This window comes from Episyrphus balteatus, chromosome 1 (assembly GCF_945859705.1).
Source record: "Episyrphus balteatus chromosome 1, idEpiBalt1.1, whole genome shotgun sequence".
Taxonomy (NCBI): domain Eukaryota; kingdom Metazoa; phylum Arthropoda; class Insecta; order Diptera; family Syrphidae; genus Episyrphus; species Episyrphus balteatus.
The window spans coordinates 72,275,639-72,296,381 of record NC_079134.1 but is presented as its reverse complement, the minus strand read 5'-3'; the positions used below and the strand labels follow the sequence as shown (position 1 = coordinate 72,296,381).

General features: G+C 32.8%; 1 protein-coding gene across 3 annotated transcripts in view; it reads left to right on the top strand.

The window, feature by feature from the left end:
- LOC129907286 (cell division cycle protein 23 homolog) overlaps positions 1-20,743 on the top strand; it is a 111,108-nt gene that overhangs the window by 60,529 nt on the left and 29,836 nt on the right. Inside the window, exon 4 of one of the 3 annotated variants that reach the window (XM_055983403.1) lies at positions 4,952-6,143. The exons of the other annotated variants lie outside the window; for them this stretch is intronic. Coding sequence (XP_055839378.1) covers positions 4,952-5,139 — 188 coding nt within the window. The 3' untranslated portion in view covers positions 5,140-6,143. Of the gene's footprint in view, positions 1-4,951; positions 6,144-20,743 lie in introns of those variants that run through there. 3 annotated transcript variants of the gene reach the window in all.

The window sequence follows — 20,743 nt, the reverse complement described above, 5'->3', positions numbered from 1 at the left end:
CAATACTCTACACCCATTATCAGTAGCTCTGCTTGTCGAAATGAGATTACTTCTCAAAGTTGGAACATAGAGACTACGATAAAAACAAATTTTCGTTTCTTCTCCGTTTACTTTGATCTCTAATTGTACCGTTCCTATGCCCTCGACACTTGCTGACTTTTTATTTGCAACTTGTACTTGACCGGAAAAACTCGTGTCTAGATTTATGAAGAATTGTTTATCACAACACATGTGCGAAGTTGCTCCGCTATCTATGAACCAGTTTGATCCTTCTAAGTTATTGTTTATTGTGCTAACGTTCTGCAAAATTCCCTCAAATGGTGTACTTTCTTCAAATTCTCTTGTCATAAAACCTTCCTCATGTGAACTATTTTCAGCTAATCGTAATTTTTCCTTCTGAATTCTAACGCGGCAGTCTTTTTTCATATGCCCTTTGCGCCCGCATCGATGACAATTATAATTAAAACTTGATTTTGACGTACCTGATTGCTGTTCATGTGGTTTTCTTTTATGGAACATAACCTTAAGTGCATTATCTTTCCGATCCATTGTAGATTTCCTTTTATCGGCCACCTCCAGTAGTCTAGCACGGAGAACATCCATTTTCGGGAATTCGTTGCTCGCATCATAGGCAGCTTGAATGTCCTTAAAGCTCTCCGGTAATCCATCCAGCATCAGCATCACCAACAGCTCATCATCCAGCTTTGCATCCATCTCTCGCAACCGTGTTACAATTAAATTGAAATTAATAAGGTATTGCTCCATATTTTCATTTTCAAGCATTTTGACATTAATTAACTTACGAAACTTCTCGACCCTTTGCCGGGTACCTTTTCGATCGAACGCAGTCTTCAAAAAATCCCAAAGCTCTTTGGACGTAGTGTATGATCTTACGAGGGATACTTGGGCGGGTTCCATAGCAATTATAAGTTCGCATTTAGCATCCATGTCTTTGGTGTTCCATTCCTCAATTTTAGCAGCATCTGTTAATGGTTTAACTTCCAGTCCCAGCACAATTTTCAATAGACGACTCTTGTGCAAAACTGCCTCCATTTGAGGCTTCCATGCCCAAATAACACGGTGTTACAAAAATGAGGTTTCAAAATATACGAGACCTATCAAAAAATTCTAGCTTCGACAATCTTTTACCCATTTTCGAGACATGCCCTGATTTTAGACAGTTTCGGCAAATTTACAGTTTCTGATAGAAGATAAATATACCTTTTCAACAATGTATAAAACATATAAGTCGGTTAAACCACTTAGAATTTATAAGCTGTCAAAGTTCAAAAATTCCATTTCTTTCGGCATTTGCCCAACTTCGGCATCAATTTAAAGTAGGTATATGTTTTCAAAACAATATGCTATTTAAAAAATATATTCTAAAACTATATCTATTACCCAATCAATCGAGGTATTTTTTATGAACATCACTTCAAAATTGGCCTAGAAAAAAAAAAAGTTTGTCCAGACTGTGAATTTTAGTACAAAAATTACTCACACAGAAAACTGCCTCAATTGATTCCTTATCGAACAGTGAAAACTATATGTTTCTATGTCTTCTAGTTTATGAGAAAATTGAAAAATAAAAACAAATAAAAACAAAAAAATATTTTGAAAAAAGAAAAATCTGATAAAATAATTTTTCAATTTTCTCAAAAAATAAAAAGACATAGACATATAGTTTTCACTGTTCGATAAGGAATCAATTGAGGCAGTTTTCTGTGTGAGTAATTTTTGTACTAAAATTCACAGTCTGGACAAATTTTTTTTTTTTCTAGGCCAATTTTGAAGTGATGTTCATAAAAAATACCTCGATTGATTGGGTAATAGATATAGTTTTAGAATATATTTTTTAAATAGCATATTGTTTTGAAAACATATACTTTAAATTGATGCCGAAGTTGGGCAAATGCCGAAAGAAATGGAATTTTTGAACTTTGACAGCTTATAAATTCTAAGTGGTTTAACCGAGTTATATGTTTTATACATTGTTGAAAAGGTATATTTATCTTCTATCAGAAACTGTAAATTTGCCGAAACTGTCTAAAATCAGGGCATGTCTCGAAAATGGGTAAAACATTGTCGAAGCTAGAATTTTTTGATAGGTCTCGTATATTTTGAAACCTCATTTTTGTAACACCGTGTTATTTGGGCATGGAAGCCTCAAATGGAGGCAGTTTTGCACAAGAGTCGTCTATTGAAAATTGTGCTGGGACTGGAAGTTAAACCATTAACAGATGCTGCTAAAATTGAGGAATGGAACACCAAAGACATGGATGCTAAATGCGAACTTATAATTGCTATGGAACCCGCCCAAGTATCCCTCGTAAGATCATACACTACGTCCAAAGAGCTTTGGGATTTTTTGAAGACTGCGTTCGATCGAAAAGGTACCCGGCAAAGGGTCGAGGAGTTTCGTAAGTTAATTAATGTCAAAATGCTTGAAAATGAAAATATGGAGCAATATCTTATTAATTTCAATTTAATTGTAACACGGTTGCGAGAGATGGATGCAAAGCTGGATGATGAGCTGTTGGTGATGCTGATGCTGGATGGATTACCGGAGAGCTTTAAGGACATTCAAGCTGCCTATGATGCGAGCAACGAATTCCCGAAAATGGATGTTCTCCGTGCTAGACTACTGGAGGTGGCCGATAAAAGGAAATCTACAATGGATCGGAAAGATAATGCACTTAAGGTTATGTTCCATAAAAGAAAACCACATGAACAGCAATCAGGTACGTCAAAATCAAGTTTTAATTATAATTGTCATCGATGCGGGCGCAAAGGGCATATGAAAAAAGACTGCCGCGTTAGAATTCAGAAGGAAAAATTACGATTAGCTGAAAATAGTTCACATGAGGAAGGTTTTATGACAAGAGAATTTGAAGAAAGTACACCATTTGAGGGAATTTTGCAGAACGTTAGCACAATAAACAATAACTTAGAAGGATCAAACTGGTTCATAGATAGCGGAGCAACTTCGCACATGTGTTGTGATAAACAATTCTTCATAAATCTAGACACGAGTTTTTCCGGTCAAGTACAAGTTGCAAATAAAAAGTCAGCAAGTGTCGAGGGCATAGGAACGGTACAATTAGAGATCAAAGTAAACGGAGAAGAAACGAAAATTTGTTTTTATCGTAGTCTCTATGTTCCAACTTTGAGAAGTAATCTCATTTCGACAAGCAGAGCTACTGATAATGGGTGTAGAGTATTGATAGAAGGAGCACGTGCACAAATATTTCGTGGTGATAAGCTGTTGTTAGAAGCTGTGAAACGATAGGGATTGTACTCAGTTGTACTTGCACTGAAAGAAGACCAATGCAAGAAAGCAGAGAGTATTGAGCAGGGAAATAACCTTTTAGAATGCTGGCATAAGAGATATGGTCATTTGAATTGCACATCAATTCTCAAATTGAAAAATCACTCAATGGTTATAGGGTTGCCAAATTTTAAAAACAATCAAATAGATTGCGTTGCATGTATTAGAGGGAAACAAACAAGACTGCCATTCCCTACAAAAACAGAAAAGTCTTCAAAGACATACGACATACCGGAAAAGCCAAAGAAAATAAAAAAAGAAGAAAATGAGGAAATGAATAAAGGTAAACATGAAAAAACCAATGATACAGAAAATGTTATGTGCAGAAGACAGCCTAATAAAATAAAAGACAAGCAGCCAGAACCACAGGAAACGGATACGAATTCTGAGCCTATAAGCAACAGACTAAGGTCACATTATCAAGATGAATTATTTGTTGAATCAGCCTTAACTACCAGTTTTCTTGAAGATCCAAAGAATTTCAGAGAAGCCATGAACTCCCCTGATGCTCATGAGTGGTCTTTAGCTATGAAGGATGAGTATCGGTGTCTTTTAGATAACAGTACTTGGACATTATGCGAACTACCAACAAATCGTAAAGCCATCGGCTCCCGGTGGGTTTTCAAGTCAAAATACAATCCTAATGGAACAATTGAGAGACGTAAGGCTAGACTTGTCGCTAACCTTTAGCGACAAGTCTAGCCTCAAAAATATGGAATCGACTATGTGGAAACTTTTTCTCCGGTCATACGTCAAAGTTCACTTCGTCTGATTTATGCTCTCTCAGTTCAGCATGATTTAGAACTTCATCACTTGGATGAAGTCTAAATCGAGGAGCTTTACATGCATCAGCCTGAAGGTTTTATCGACAATGATCATCCACAAAAGGTGTGTCACTTGAATAAAGTGTTTTATGGACTGAATCAGGCGAGCCGACAATGGCATACACAACTTTAAATGAAAATCTGGAAAACTTGGCCTTATGCCAATCGAAATACGATCATTCTGTTTATTTTAAAATCAATGAAGAGGAAATTACTAATATAGGAATATACGTAGATGATATAATAGTAGCATCAAATTTAAAATTAAGAATAAAATTAATAAAGCAAAAGCTTTCTGAAAGTTTTGATATAAGAGATCTTGGACGTCCTTCTCTTTGCAAAGGACTTGAGATCAAAAAGCAAGATCAAACTTTATCAATCTCTCAAACTCGTTACATAAATAATCTTTTATTTAAATATAATTTACAAAACGCTAAACCAAATTTTATCCCTATGCAGGTTAAACTTAAACTTGAAAAGGAAGCAACTGTCATTGGAGAACGTGCAGCTGTTGAGACACAGAAGTACCAAGAGTTAATTGGATCTTTGATGCATCTTGCAGTATTCAGTCGACCTGATATTGCATACAGTGTAAGCAGTTTAGCACAATTTGCCCAAAATCCGAAGAGACAACACTGGAACTCTGCGATCCATTTAATGCGTTATCTTAATTTCACGAAAAATGCAAAACTAGTTTTTCATAAAACTAATATGCCCTTGATAGGCTATGTTGACGCGAGTTGGGCTGAAAACATAAACGATAGGAAGTCTCAAACCGGTTTCTGTTTTATACTTTCAGGAGCTGCTATCAGCTGGGAATCCAAAAAGCAACGAACTGTAGCAACGTCTAGCGCAGAGGCAGAATATATTGCACTATCTGAAGCTGCCAAAGAAGCTTATGCAGAACGTTTTCTATTAGAAAAACATAGCAGAGCCTACTATGGTCTATTGCGACAACCAGAGTGCACAACAAATCGCAAACTATGAAGGCAAGCAATCAAGAACCAAGCATATGGATTATAAGTACAATTTTATCCGAGAAGCAATTGAGAAAGGTGCAGTTAAAATCAGTTACCTTCAAACTGAACTAATGGCAGCAGACGGATTAACAAAAGCGGTTACGAGAGACAAGCAATTTTTCTGTTTCCAATCATTGGGAATGAAGTTTGAACATATGAGCAAATGTTGACGAGGAGTGTTGAATTAAACAACATTTAATATCTTCTATTATATTATACTTCTGTTTAATGCTTAAAACTACTGTTGTTAACTGTCACTTACCATAATACTATGTATATTCTATGTATTTCTAAAACTTACTTTCTATGAATTTGCTATAATGAATTTGCTATAATATATTTTGTACTTAACTTAACCTAAACTATATTTCTACATCTTATAATAAACTGAAGTCAACTTGAGTCGACGTCTTTTAATCGGTTTTTATCGTAAGCATCCTAAGATATTTAAAACACATAGTACTTGCACAATCGATTTAACTTTATTTCTTGCAAATTTATTTTATTTTCAAGCTGAATAATCACGCGAATAGAAGTCAAAATAAAAAAAAAACTAAATGTTTCTCAGCTGATTATTCGGATACCTGAGGTATACCAAAAATAATCGGATACCTTCAGATTAGAACAGAAAATGGTTCTTTTCTTTGCTAATTTTTAACATTGTTTAAAACAACTAAAAGCTATCCGATAGGTTTATGTTAACTGTTTGAACGTGCCCAATCAAACTCGAAATAACAATCAGAAATGAAATGAAAATGTAGTGTGAAAAATTTGGACCGTAATTAACGGTATTTCCCTTAGAACCTTTTCTCGTAAACACCACCGATTTCATAAAAAAAAATTTGAACAAAAACGTTTTAGTCTCTTAAATATTTTTTTTTAATGTTAAGTTTCAAAACTGTTGAGATAATTTCAACTCTGAATCAAAATTGAATTACCATAACCTTATTAGCCATGAATAAATATATTTTTAGGAATTCACAATGAATTAAATAAAAGATAAAGAATTTTCTTATACTCATATATTATATGTTGTTTATTTAACAAACGTTTTCGGGAATTCTTCCCATCTTCAGGTTCAAGCAAATAATAAATATTTTAAATATTTTAAATTTAAATTTACATAAAAATCAATTTATCAAATCTCTTAAATTTAAAAAATTAAAGTAATTTTTAAAAAGTATCAAATAAGAATGTATGAATTTTAATTTGGTTTTAATATAAAATAAGATAAATGAATAAATGCGTTTTAGAATTTTGTCTCAAATATGTCTTTAGTTGTAAAGGGTTTCAAAAATGCATGTAAGGAAGATCGTTCAAATAATTTGTTTTTATTCATATTATTTGTACGATGAATATATATATGAGACAAAATTCTAAAACGCATTTATTCATTTATCTTATTTTATGTATATATATATTCATCGTACAAATAATATGAATAAAAACAAATTATTTGAACGATCTTCCTTACATGTATTTTTGAAACCCTTTACAACTAAAGACATATTTGAGACAAAATTCTAAAACGCATTTATTCATTTATCTTATTTTATATTAAAACCAAATTAAAATTCATACATTCTTATTTGATACTTTTTAAAAATTACTTTAATTTTTTAAATTTAAGAGATTTGATAAATTGATTTTTATATAAATTTAAATTTAAAATATTTAAAATATTTATTATTTGCTTGAACCTGAAGATGGGAAGAATTCCCGAAAACGTTTGTTAAATAAACAACATATAATATATGAGTATAAGAAAATTCTTTATCTTTTATTTAATTTAAAGACTCATATAGTTTCCAAAAAAAAGTAATTTTTTACTTATTCGAATTCACAATGAAAAAAAATAATGCAAAACTGAGTCGCACGTATTTGATCAAAAATCAAAAGTTGCTTGAAATATTTAAGCTTTTTAAAAATTCATAAAAGACTATTATTCAAAAGTTAAAAAAAAACTTAAAATAATATAAAATTTGGTTTAAAGTTAAAAAACTTTTTTTTAAATGCATCAAAAAGAATTTTTAGAAAAAGTTTGGTAATCTGGAGCCACTTTTTTAAAAAGAATTTTTTTTTATATACACTCCTGCTCAAATTTAACGCACATCATATTTATTTTAAAGAAAAGTCCTTCTCCATTGATATTGGTGACCTTTTGTACTCACATATATAAGTTTTATTTTCCACGAACCAACACAGAATAGCAATAGAAAACAGAAACTAGAACAAGCACACGGCAAAAAACAAACACCGCTTAAGGATAGGATGAAAGAGAAATACGGCATTCGCCTTAACCAAAAGTGGTTTGTCAACAAAACCAGTGTTCCCATTCCATAGGAAATACAATACCTACTTTCTTAAGGTATTAAATACGCACTCCCTAGTATCATCCACTCCACTTCTAATACCTTTTTTAAAATCATAGCAGACGGCGAAGATTGCATCCAAACAAGACCTGAAGCCCGGTCACCAAAATCTTAGAAAAGTCCTACTATTACTTTATCTCACAGTATCGTGGTTATTTTCTCAAATAAGACAGGAGTGAGCTTAAATTGAAGGCATGGAATAAAATGTTTGTGGGGAAGATTTGCAGAGGTATCTTGAAGTCTATCTGTCAATCCGCGAACCTTTTAGATATGAGTCATAAATTTTCATGGAGTAAAATCTGCTTTACAACACGTACGGAGTTAGTAAGCTCTCCTAGACCTACTTTAAGTACCCAAAGATACTTGACTGATATCCTCGAACAGCATGCGGTTCCAATCACCCCTAGATTTGGTCCACAGTTCAGTCTGATGCACGATAATGCATACTAGAGTGGTTTGAGAATATCTTCAAGATTAAAATATGCCACCTTTGAATTGACCACACAGATATCCAGATTTAAATTCAATAGAACATGTCTAGGAAATGTTGAAAAAAAATGCATTTGCGGCCGAAAAATCCACCTCCAAGCATTCTTGATCAACAGAAAACTGCAGTGAAAGAAAAGTTACAACAAAACCTTCCAAAGTTAATTCGGGGCATGAATAGACGACTCCAAATTATCATATGCGCTAGAGGAGACAATGCCAAGTATTGAATAAAATTATTGGAAAGAACTGTCACGTGCTTCCATTTTTTTTTTTATTTTTTTTTTCTTAAAAAACAAAAATTATTTTAATATCAGTTTTCAGACCTTGAATTGCTAAATTTGGTTCATCTTTTTTTTGGTTGATGATACTGTTGCAGTTAATCATTTTTCAGACTTGCTAACCAACACAAAAAAATACAACAAATAATTTTAAAGCCATTTTAAATAAGATGCAGGGGTATAACTAAAGAAGAAAAAAGTGTGCGTTAATTTTGAGCAGGAGTTTAAAAATGTTCACAACTTTACCAAAAAAAAAATGGTATAGCATTAAAAAGAAAAAAATAGTTGATAAACAAAGACAAAGTTTCAGTAAAATTCATTTAGCCGTTTTTAAAATAGATTTTTCATACAAAATTTCGATTTTTTTTTTAATCCAAAAATGATTTTATTGAAAATGTTGCTTTATTTTAATATTAAAGCCACTAAAACGTTTTTGTTCACATTTTTTTATTGAAATCGGTGGTGTCGTTTACGAGAAAAAGGTTCTAAGGAAAATACCGTTAATTACGGTCCAAATTTTTCACATTACATTTTCATTTCAAAGTGACAAAATCGTCACAAGTAACTGCCAAACACCTGAGCAAGTGTTTTAAAACTATACAAAATTAACTTAAAAGCTGAAACACAATCACGCTTTGGGGCGTCGCTTCGTTGCTTTACGTTGAGAAATCCTCAAAGCGCGCTTCTGTCACTTTGACTTTGAACAGCTGATTGCAACATAAAATCTGCTGTCAAATAAAAAAAAACACAGTCACTCACAAAATTATTGGGCCAAGTCTTTTTCTTGATTTAATTGTGGAAAAACGAAAAAGGATATTAATGTGTTTAAAAAATGCATAGAAATTTGTTAATTCTTTAATCCTATAGATATAAAAACAAAACCAATCAAAATATATTGTTTTTAACAATAAAACTCAGTCTAAAACATCATTAAATTTTTTTTGTTTTTAATACGTAAATTGTTTTGATTTAAAATATCTCGATGTCGTTTTTTTGTGCAAAATCTATATAAAGAAATTAAAAAACACACATAGTTTTGCAATAATTTATTTTTTTTTATTCACATTTGGCGCAATAATAATGTGGGTGACTGTAACTATGTCTGTTAAATGTCAGAAAGCGAGCAAAAGTTCAGTCTGGTTGAACTTTTGCTCGCTTTCTTACGTTTCCTTACGTTTGTCAAAAAAAGCGTACGTAAGAAAAGCGTCATTGTGTGAGGATACACAGATTTCCTATAGTTGAACTTTTCGCAGTTGTCAAAATCGACGGCAATGATTGTGTTTCAGCTTTAAGTCATGTGGCTAACGAAATAATACAAACAACAGAACAGAGCTGGCAATACTTTATAGCCGCAGTACATACATACATAAAATCAATCTGACAGTTATAATCATTATACACAATACTCTTATATTTGTCTCAATAAAGAAAATCTAAAAAAAAAAATCATTTTCATTTCATTTCTGATTGTTATCTTGAGTTTGATTGGGCACGTTAAAACAATTAACATAAAACTATCGGATAGCTTTTTGTTGTTTTAAACAATGTTAAAAATTAGCATTTTCTGTCAAAAAATAATCTGAAGGTATCCGAGAATTTTTGGTATACCTCAGGTATCCGAATGATCAGCTGAGAAACATTTAGTTTTTTTTATTTTGACTTCTATTCGCGTGATTATTCAGCTTGAAAATAAAATAAATTTGCAAGAAATAAAGTTAAATCGATTGTGCAAGTACTATGCAACAATAAAAAAAAGGAATTTGCTCAAAAGAAACAATTTTCTCTTTTCAATATTTACATATTTTTTTGTAGCTGCTTTGGCAAGCTCTCTTGATAGCCTTGCGTTCAAAGAAATATTCCAGATACGGGTATCCCAGATAGCCTATCCGATAGGTGTTTGAAAGTACCCATTTTTTTATGCTGCTGTCAAATTTACTTTTGACTCGCAAAATAGCACGAACAGATGTTCATAAACTCAAATTTAAGAAACAGTAAAAATTTGTATTGGATTACACTGTAAAACTTTTTTTCGCTAAAGCGAAACGAAAATTTGTCTAGGTCTCCAAAGTCAAAAAACTTTTTTAGCAAGTAAAATGACCTGGGGGTCAATTCCCGATTTGTGAAACTGTAAAGTGATAAGTTTTATCACGCTTTCATAATAAATTCGGTTCCAGATTAATGAAAAAATTGAAACAAACTTCAAAAGTGTAATAAAAAAATTAAAACAAACTTCAAAAATTTTTCATATGAAAACTAAAATGATAAATTTTTTATCACTTCACAGTTTCACAGATCGGAAATTGACCCCCTGGACAATTAAATGCTAGTGACGAATGATTTTAATTTTTCCAAAGGTTCGGGCATAGGTAAGAATTTCGTTGGCCAAGCTGAAATAAAATTTTTCGTTTACGATTTCGTTGTTCTTGTTTTGTGAGAAAATTTTCGTTTCGCTTCAGCAGCATACCTGCTCTGCCCATAATCTCGTAAAGACCCTAACTACATTTTTCTTACTTCTGAGTTATAGAGGGAAACACTAAATCTAATATTGCAATTTGCATATAAAAATGAAAAAAATGAAAAGTACATTTTGAATTTTCTGACTTATTTAAAAAAAATTAAATTAGAATAAATCAGAGACAATGCGCTAACTCCAAATATGCAAAGTTTGAAGTTTGGGCCTTTACAAGATTATGGGCAGTACTAGGCTTAAATACAAAACGAATACCAATCATCTAAAAAAAAAGTATTTACTATCATTTTTCGGTGAATTCTAGTATTTACTTGGATGAATTTAGTATCTACTAAAAGTATTTGCCTGCTAGCAGGTACTTTTTATTATGCGTACGAAAGTAAGTAAATACTATGAATTTTACCTTTTACTAGAATATATAGTATATACTTCACCTTTTACTTTAAGTAAGTTCCTACTACCTTTTTATGCATATCACCCATAGAAAAACAAAAGGATATAATAACGAAGAAAAAAAAAATAACAAAAATAATAAAAATTATTTAAATTATTTCTATTTTAAGTGGAGCGATTGAATATAATTCAATTTTAAAGTTCAAGTGACCTCAACTCCAAATTTATAAAGCGTTTCGCCCAGGTACGACAGTGGGCTCATCAGTTAGATCTGTCGTACCCTTACTAAGACGCCTTATTTTGGTCGATGTTTACCGACACTATATAAAACTCACAGCATGAATATACTGTGAATTCTAATATTCAAAGGGAATTTGTTTAAATTCAGACCTTAGAAAAATGTATGCCCGTGGTCAGGCTGATATAATATTCAATCGCTCCACTTAAAATAGAAATAATTTAAATAATTTTTATTATTTTTGTTATTTTTTTTCTTCGTTATTATATCAGCCTGACCACGGGCATACATTTTTCTAAGGTCTGAATTTAAACAAATTCCCTTTGAATATTAGAATTCACAGTATATTCATGCTGTGAGTTTTATATAGTGTCGGTAAACATCGACCAAAATAAGGCGTCTTAGTAAGGGTACGACAGATCTAACTGATGAGCCCACTGTCGTACCTGGGCGAAACGCTTTATAAATTTGGAGTTGAGGTCACTTGAACTTTAAAATTGAATCAAAAGGATATATTTATACTATATAACCCCGCACGCGCGAGTGTAGTATAATAAACAATACAACCCAGAAATCAACCTAAATATGCAAATCAATCATTGTGTACGTGTCAAATGTCAATACACATTTTTACACACAAACAAGTGCATACTTACAAATGTACCCACATATCTAATCCTTTACCTATATCCCCGCACGAGCGATGTGAATATTACACAATGCAAAGAATTTCGCTGAGACAAAAAAACCCATAAATGTCATCTCGCACGCGCGAGTGCGATATTATATACCCCGTTTGTATGACCGATTTAAAGATCGAGTTGAATCTGAATTGAAATTTCGATCCAGGTATATGACTATACCAGATCGAGGAATCGAATTAAAATAGAATCGAAAACACAATTTTTTTTTTTAAATATATTTACAATAAAATAGAAAAATCTAACCAAAAACAAAGTGCAAGTAAAACTAGATATCATAATACATACATACAGTGAATTTGCAAATAAGAAGACAATCACACACAATTTCCGACATAAATTATATCTCGAGTATTCAATTCGTTAGGTATATGTATATGCATATTTTCGGATCAATTGGATTCAGGTATACAGTGCGGTTCACATGGTTAGACGCACCAATTTTCGTTTACATAAATTTAATTTTTTTTATGGGGGGTGCAAGAATAACAAAAAAAAATGTATTTATTAGAATGGTTATTTAGTGCTTAATAGAAAACAAAAAGAAATAGTGGATGAGTGGAGTTTAACGGTACTTTTTACTCATTCTTGTCTCTGATGTAAGAAAAAGGGTGTTTTTTTTTTTGGTTCACATGATTAGACGCACACCTTAAACAAGATAGTTTGGCGAGATTAATTGCGCTGTTTTGATTGAATTTGGATGATTTTCATTCAAAATCTGTAAAAGTAAAGTTCTGAGCGCGAAAAAAAAGGGAAAATGACGCGTTGGATTCCAAAGGTTTTTCCATAAGCGCCATTGCCAAAAAATAGGATGACGTTACCATTTCGAGAAGAATTATTTTTTAGACAGTGCCTCCAACGGTAAAAACTTCAAAGGAGGAACAATAGAAGCTTTAACACCTCAGGAAATAAATAAAATGTATAAAAAAAGCGTCGAAATCGGCTCTATCCCCAAGCAAAATTAAAGAAAAAGCTGGGATAACGGCAAAAACATAAACTTTTCGGTGAACTTTTTTGAATGCTGAACATCCTAGATTAAAATAGCTATATTTTTTTGTTATCGATGCTATCGATATACTGTCGAAGTTTAACCAAAAAAATTTGTTCGAAGTAGTGCCGATAAATAGAAAAACTAATGATGCCATTCGATTTCTCGGGTCCGAAATAGGGCGAAACAGTTATTCGCGCGCCTGTCAAGAATTTCGACTTGCACAGTGTAATCAAATGGGTTTTCATGCAGTAGGTGTAACAGATTTTTACTTGCGATTTAGGTACTATATATCAAGTTATGCATTCCATAGCTGAAAGGAAGGCTCTACACCGCAGTTGTGCGTCCAGCACTCACATACGGTTCACAATGTTGGACAATGTATAAAAAGTATGAGAGTAAGTTAACGGCAGCTAAGATGAAGATGCTTCGCATGACAGCAGGAGTAACAAAGCTTGATAGAATTAGAAGTACGAAGATCCGAGGAAGCCTTCATGTTAAAAATACCATCTCCCAAAAAATTGAACACGACCGACTCAGTTGGTATTGCCATGTTCAAAGGAGAGATCCTGAGAACCCCATCAAAAAAGCAATATCATATAACGTTCCAATTCCAACACGAAATAAAAAGAAAGGTAGGCCTAAAAACTCCTGGTACAAGCAAATGCAAAAACACCAGCATTCAGTTGGCCTTAGAAACGGAACAATACAAAACTGGGAGGCTTGCCGCCGATTTCTGAGGTCAACCCGGCGAACCCCACAGGCGGATCACTAGTGTGAAGCAGTAACGTGGGAAGGTTATGATCCCCTCGACATCGAGATCATAATAGCGCCGAGAAAAAGGAAGAAGATATCAAGTTATGCATTCGTACAAAAAAAAGTTGAGTTGCCAAAAAAGTGGGTCCCGGAAGTCCGTCCGTCCGTCCGTCTGTCTGTCTGTCTGTATACGAAGCTACATCCTAAACGGATGGACCGATTAATGTCAAACTTGGAATGTAGCGTTATTTGGCGACTCTCCAGAGGGTTTTTCGAATAAATTTGTTTGGACCAAAAATAACGGTACTTGTCATATTACGATTTTAGTAAAATTCAAATATCACGGCTCCAACGATTTTGTTTAAAAAATTCAAATGTTAGTTTTAAGCTAAGGTCTATCTTTCAATGAAAAATTTTTTTTTTGAAAATCATTATTAACGGTACCTGCCATAGAACGGTTTTTTTTTTTTCAAATCCGATTTTCTCCGAAACTGCTTATTCGATTTCAACAAAACTTTTTGTGAAAAAGTATTTATAGAATTTTGTTTTTAGATGTTGATTAGTGTTTTATCCAAAATGGCATACCAATTTTATTTTAAAACTTTTTTTCCAAAAACTTATTTATAAAAAATTAGTTTTTTAAAAAACGGCTCTAACGATTTTGAAATTTTTTTTTCTAAAAATGCATGTTAATATATCAATTAAAACTGCATACTTGTTTCGGAGGGCAATTTAATTTCAGATTTAATTTAATTTTTTTTTTTACGAATTTTATTTTATTTTTATTTTTTTTTTTCAAATTTCTATATAAAAAGTCTTAAAAATTTAAGTAACTTTAACTCTAAAAGCAAGTTTGTGGGACCCAGTCGTGATTTTATTATTTTTTTTTTTAATTAGAAAAAAAGCTTTGTAGCCAGCTTGCCAAAAAAAAAATATTTTTTTACACATTACAATTCCAATGCTATTGAAATAATCCAGTCAAAAAAAATTTTTTTTCCTCAATACCTTCGTTTTGACATTCTATAACATACCTCAAAAGTCTAGAAAAATTATTTTATTGTTTTGATTCTTAATGAAAATTGATATGAAATCCCTCATGCAAAATTCGGTTCCTCTACCATAACTTTTTAGTTTGCGACTGTCATAATAATATGGGTTGACAGATGAAAAACAGACAGAGGGGGCTATCGTGAATAAAAATTTCTCTGGGAATATTTCCCATGTTTTAAACATGGGAACGGAAATGATCATAAAAAGTTTCCCACGGAATTTATTGGTATCGCCAATCAATATTCTAGGGCAATTTAGACGTTATTTCATACGATTTTTTGTTCCCTGAAAATAAATTCCGAGGGAGATTCACGATAACACAAAAAATTCCTTGGGAAAAAAATATTCCGTGGGAAACAAAATTCCCCGGGAGATTCACGATAGGGCCCAGAGACGTCAGATTTTTCTAGACTTTTGAGGTATGTTATAGAATGCCAAAACGAAGGTATTAGCATTCATTCCGAGGTTTACCACTTTTTCACCTTATTTGACTGTATTATAACAAAATTTGTATATCTTGGAGTTTATATTGATCAAGGTCTCAAATTTAAAACTCATGCTGACTTTCTAGAGAAAATAGACAGAGAGCCGGCAGTATATTTTGGCAGTTTTGGTATAACCGAAATTCGAGTGTTTACATTATCTAGATATGCACCACAGTATTTCAACGCAAAAATACTGGCAGTGATCTTTTTCAGCCATGGCCGTAGGCGGAGGTTCAAAATGGTAATTTTTCAGGTTGTTGCGTTTTTGGTATAACCACTTGAAGTCAAATAAAAACAATAGATAATTGCCCCCTGATTACCTTCACCTTGATGGTAACAAATTAGTATTCTATGTCTATTCCAGGTCTAGAAAATACAAGTTTAAGCCAGCTATTTTTCAGCCTTTCTTTTGCCAGAAGCCCCCAAAGGTATCTCAAACATGTTTTCTCATTCAAAAAACACCTAGTTTCTTTCGAATGGAAACTTTATGGAAAAAATGAAATATAAGACGTGTTTTTTCTAATACTCAGTAGCTACTCATTTTTTAATTTATTCTTACTTACTTAGGGTGACCAGCGCCGTAAGGCGGCTACAATCCGCTGTGGATTTGGGCCTCAACCAACAAGCTTCGCCAGCTAGCTCTATCCTTAGCTCGCTGCTTCCAGTTGCGCACGCCAAGTTGATTGAGGTCCAACGGCGTATACAAGGGGGGGGGTCACGGGGTCATGACCCCCCCCAAGAAGTCAAATCTTAAACAATAATTTGGTAAGTTATACTTAAGGCTGAGTGGACCACGTAAAAATCGGGTTATCGTTTACAAATCGGTGAATAACTTTTACATTTTTAAAGATAATTGAATGAAATAAATTTTATTATTTAGATAATAAACAAAGCTAAATATCTCCATCCCCACAATTTCCAAATTTGTGCACTTGTAATTAAGAGAGAACAAAACATGATAAAATTTTCGTTCTTTTAGAACGACCTGAAAGACATTGGTTTGTTTCTTAGTTAGACTAAAATTTTTATTTTTTTTATTTCTATTTTGGATTGAGGTTGAATCAAACTACGGAGTAAAACTATTTTGAAAAACTAAAAATGTATTTTTCATAGAAAAAAATTAATCGAAACTGAAGCTATTTTTCCTTATGTTACAATGTTTGAACATGTATAACTTCTGCAATTATTGATAAAATTCATCGAAATAAAAAGAAATAAGTACCTCAACTCAAATACTAACACATTGATTAGTTTAAGAAATTTATATTAAGTTTTAAGGTCTTAAACAACAAAAAAAAACTAAAAAGTCATTTTTTCTTAACTTTTAAAAAAAAAAGTGGTTTAATTTCTTTGTTTTTCAAAGTATGATTTTGATTTTTATTTTATTTAAAAGCTTAGTATATGGACTATGGAGTAAAACTATATTTTGTTGGAAAATATTATTTTGTAACCCTCCAATCGCTTTTTAAGTAATCCCAAAAACAATAAACTGTACTATGAAACCAGAATTTTTAGATTTTTTGTTATATTTTTTTTATTTTTTTTCATTATTTTTTCTATCAATATCAAGTTAGAAAATAAGAATTGCTATAATAGTTTTCTTACAATTAATTTTTGAAAAAGAGCCTACTTTCCATTTTTTCCTCAGAAATTCATGGAATGCGTATGTATTGGAATTTGTAGTTCAAACAAATTCCGCTGGCGCTAGTTGTATCTCTCTCTTTATTATCTTCTATTTTGTTTCTACATGATCTCTCGCACTCGCTCTATCGAGTGGTTGTTTGGTGGTATAAAGAATAAGATGAACTTAGGTATCTGCATTCTACATATTGTTTGTACATAGGTTTTTCCATAAAAAAGGATTGGCGCCAGGCTAAGTGCATGCAAAGTGTTGTTGTATTTTTTTCGCGAAAATGAGAGGATACAGGAAATGGTTCTCTCGCACGTTTGCAATGTATGGTATCTGGTGTTGCGTGGTAGGTATATGGAATAGGATAAACGAGTTTTTTTTTTGTATTCTTGTTTTTGTTTTTTTAAAACTGGTTTATTTATCTCTTTCATAAATTTATGATGTTGCATGCTAGGTATTCTTCTGAGCAACTGTATGGATATATTTTTTTCTATGAAAACAAAATTTGGAAAGACAGGCAGTCTGTTGCGCAAAGCAAAACCGCAATATACACTTGTAAGGCTTGCAACCCTTTTTTTTGCTATTTCCTTGATGATGATTTGTTTTTTCTACCTAAATAGACTTTAATTTTATGACTTTGGTTCTCTAGAAAGGGAAAGAGAATGCAAATAAAGATACCGAGAGAGAACTGAGTTGAGATGACGTTGAACGTGAGAGATGTATGGCGAAGAAAGGTCACTAATACACACAAACTCATTTACATGAAGTCTGAGTTCGTCATTCGGGGACACCCACTCTTAATTAAGATGATTTTTAAAATGCTTAAGTTTTAGAACATGAACGAAAATGAAAAGTGAAAAAATTTTTTGGTGTCAACGAACTATTTTACCATATTATTTTGAAGATGCGGTCATATTTTTAGTGAGCAGCTCTTAACCAACAAACAAAATAACGGTCGTTTCTATAAAGCAATCTTAAAAGTTGTTCAATTTTAAACGTATCCTTAACACGTTGACCACCATGTGACCCACCGGTGCCGGTGGGTCACGCAAAATTTTCCCAGGAGGTCACAGTCAGTTCATTTTTAAATGGATGTTTTTTCATGTGGCGATTAATGTTTTTCTTCTTTGGCACCTAGAAAAAAATACGTTCTTGATAGTGCAAAAGAAAAAATATTATATGTCGAATTCTCAATAACCAAAAATTCGATCTGCAGTCGACTTGCAGTCGCTACTTTTTCCTTAAATGAATTCCAATGAAAAAAAAATTCGCTACTTTTTCCCGAAGAATCGATCCTTTTAAATCGAGACGTATTTACACACATTTTCACAAACACTACAATTTTGTCAAATACAAAACGTCAAACCAAAATAAAATTTTGTAAAGAAATGAAGAACCAGAGCCAATTTTTGTTTATTTGTGAAATATAAATCATTTTTAGTGAACAAAACAAACAAATGTTACGTTGTCTTGTTCCTACTATGAAGTTTTGTATAGTTTTTTGTTTTTCATCGGTCACTTAGACACAAATACAGTCACAAAAAGAAATCGCTCCCTTATTTAATTACACAGCCACACAAAAAAATATAAAAGTTCTGGTCTGGGGTTGCGACCAGGTTTTTCATATAGTTTTGGGGTCGCTGAAACCGAATCCGAAGTCCGTTTTGCCCCATCACGTCAGGTTTTTGAGATAACCTCAAAAAATGTCACGAAAACAAAATTTTTTTCTCTGATCTGGATGTGCGAATATGTTATTCATATAGTTTTTGGATCGCTGAATCCAGATTCGAAGTCAATTTTGCCCTATCACGTCAGGTTTCTGAGATATCCTCAAAAAAATGTCAAAACCAAAAAAACAAAATTTCTTATCTGGAGTTGCGACTAGATTTTTCATATAGTTTTTGGGTTGCTTAAACCGAATCCGAAGTCTATTTTGCCGTATCACGTCAAAAAATGTCTAAACTCAAAAAAAAAGTTCTTATCTGATATTTTTTGAGGATATTTCAAAAACCTGACGTGATACGGCAAAATAGACTTCGGATTCGGTTTAAGCAACCCAAAAACTATATGAAAAATTTAGTCGCAACTCCAGATAAGAAATTTTGTTTTTTTGGTTTTGACATTTTTTTGAGGATATCTCAGAAACCTGACGTGATAGGGCAAAATTGACTTCGAATCTGGATTCAGCGATCCAAAAACTATATGAATAACATATTCGCACATCCAGATCAGAGAAAAAAAAATTTTGTTTTCGTGACATTTTTTGAGGTTATCTCAAAAACCTGACGTGATGGGGTAAAACGGACTTCGGATTCGGTTTCAGCGACCCCATAACTATATGAAAAACCTGGTCGCAACCCCAGACCAGAACTTTTATATTTTTTTGTGTGGCTGTGTTATCTAAAAAGCCAAGAATTTGTGAATTTTGTTTGCTTATAAAATATAATAGTATTTTTTACTTTATCTTTTGAAACAACTATCGATTTGTCAATCATCAATGCTAAACTAATTATTGGTAAGAATTTAAGTAACCTTGTCTACAGCTAATTAAATACATATTTCCAGCAAGCTTAGAATATTAAAATTAACCTTTAAGAACCAATTTAAGAAAATCTATAAATATAACTGAATGTGTGTTATTTTGTAACCCGAAGGCTGACGAAATCAGACCCATATTTTGTAAAATTCCTAATAAGTAGGTAATATAAAGCATTTTGTTCAAAATAATATTACCGTTTAAAATTACCAAAATTTCTATAGGTACCTTTAAACTAGCATTATGTTTTACGCCAAAGATAGTTTTTTTTAAATCGGAAATTATCCTAAACATGGGTCGGTCGTAGTTGATTTTGGGCTAGCGGAAAATCGAAGTACCTATACAGTTTAATTTTTAGAACAGGATGGTCTGAGCAATTGGGCTTCAAGGCTAAGGCTAAACTAAAGCAAAACGAATCAAATACCTTTCTTTGTTTAGTAATTCTCCGATACTGTTCGGTTCAAAATGCGAAACGAACAAATTTAAATATTTGTAATTTAAGTAGCACATTTTCAAGTCTATACTTTTGTAAAAAAAAAATTTCAGCGTGACCCCCCCCAAGAAGTAAACCTGTATACGCCCTTGTTGAGGTCCCCTTCCACTTGGTTGCGCCACCTCAGACGAGGTCTTCCTCTACTGCGCCGTCCCTCTGGGTTGGAGTCGAAAACTTTCCGGACCGGAGCATTGTTGTCCATGCGCTCCACGTGACCTAGCCATCTCAGGCGCTGCACCTTCACTCTCTTGGCTAAGTTAGCGTCCTTGTACAACCCGTAAAGCTCGTTGTTATACCTTCTTCTCCAATCACCATCAATACACACGGGACCAAAAAATCGCACGAAGAACTTTTCTCTCGAAACAATCCAAGATGTTTTCATCCGCCTTCGTTAAAGTCCATGCTTCTGCACCATATAGCAGGACTGGGATGATTAGGGTCTTGTATAGGGACACCTTAGTTGCTCGAGAGAGGGCTTTGCTGGTCAATTGCCTTCTCAAACCAAAGTAGCAGCGGTTGGCAAGAGTAGTTCTCCGTTTGATTTCAGCGCTGATGTTGTTGTCCGTGTTTATAGCGGAGCCTAGGTAGACGAAGTCCTTTACTACCTCAAAGTTATGGCTGTCGATGGTGACGTTTTGTCCAATGCGTCGGTGTTGTGTGTCCTTTTTTGACGACAGCATATACTTGGTTTTG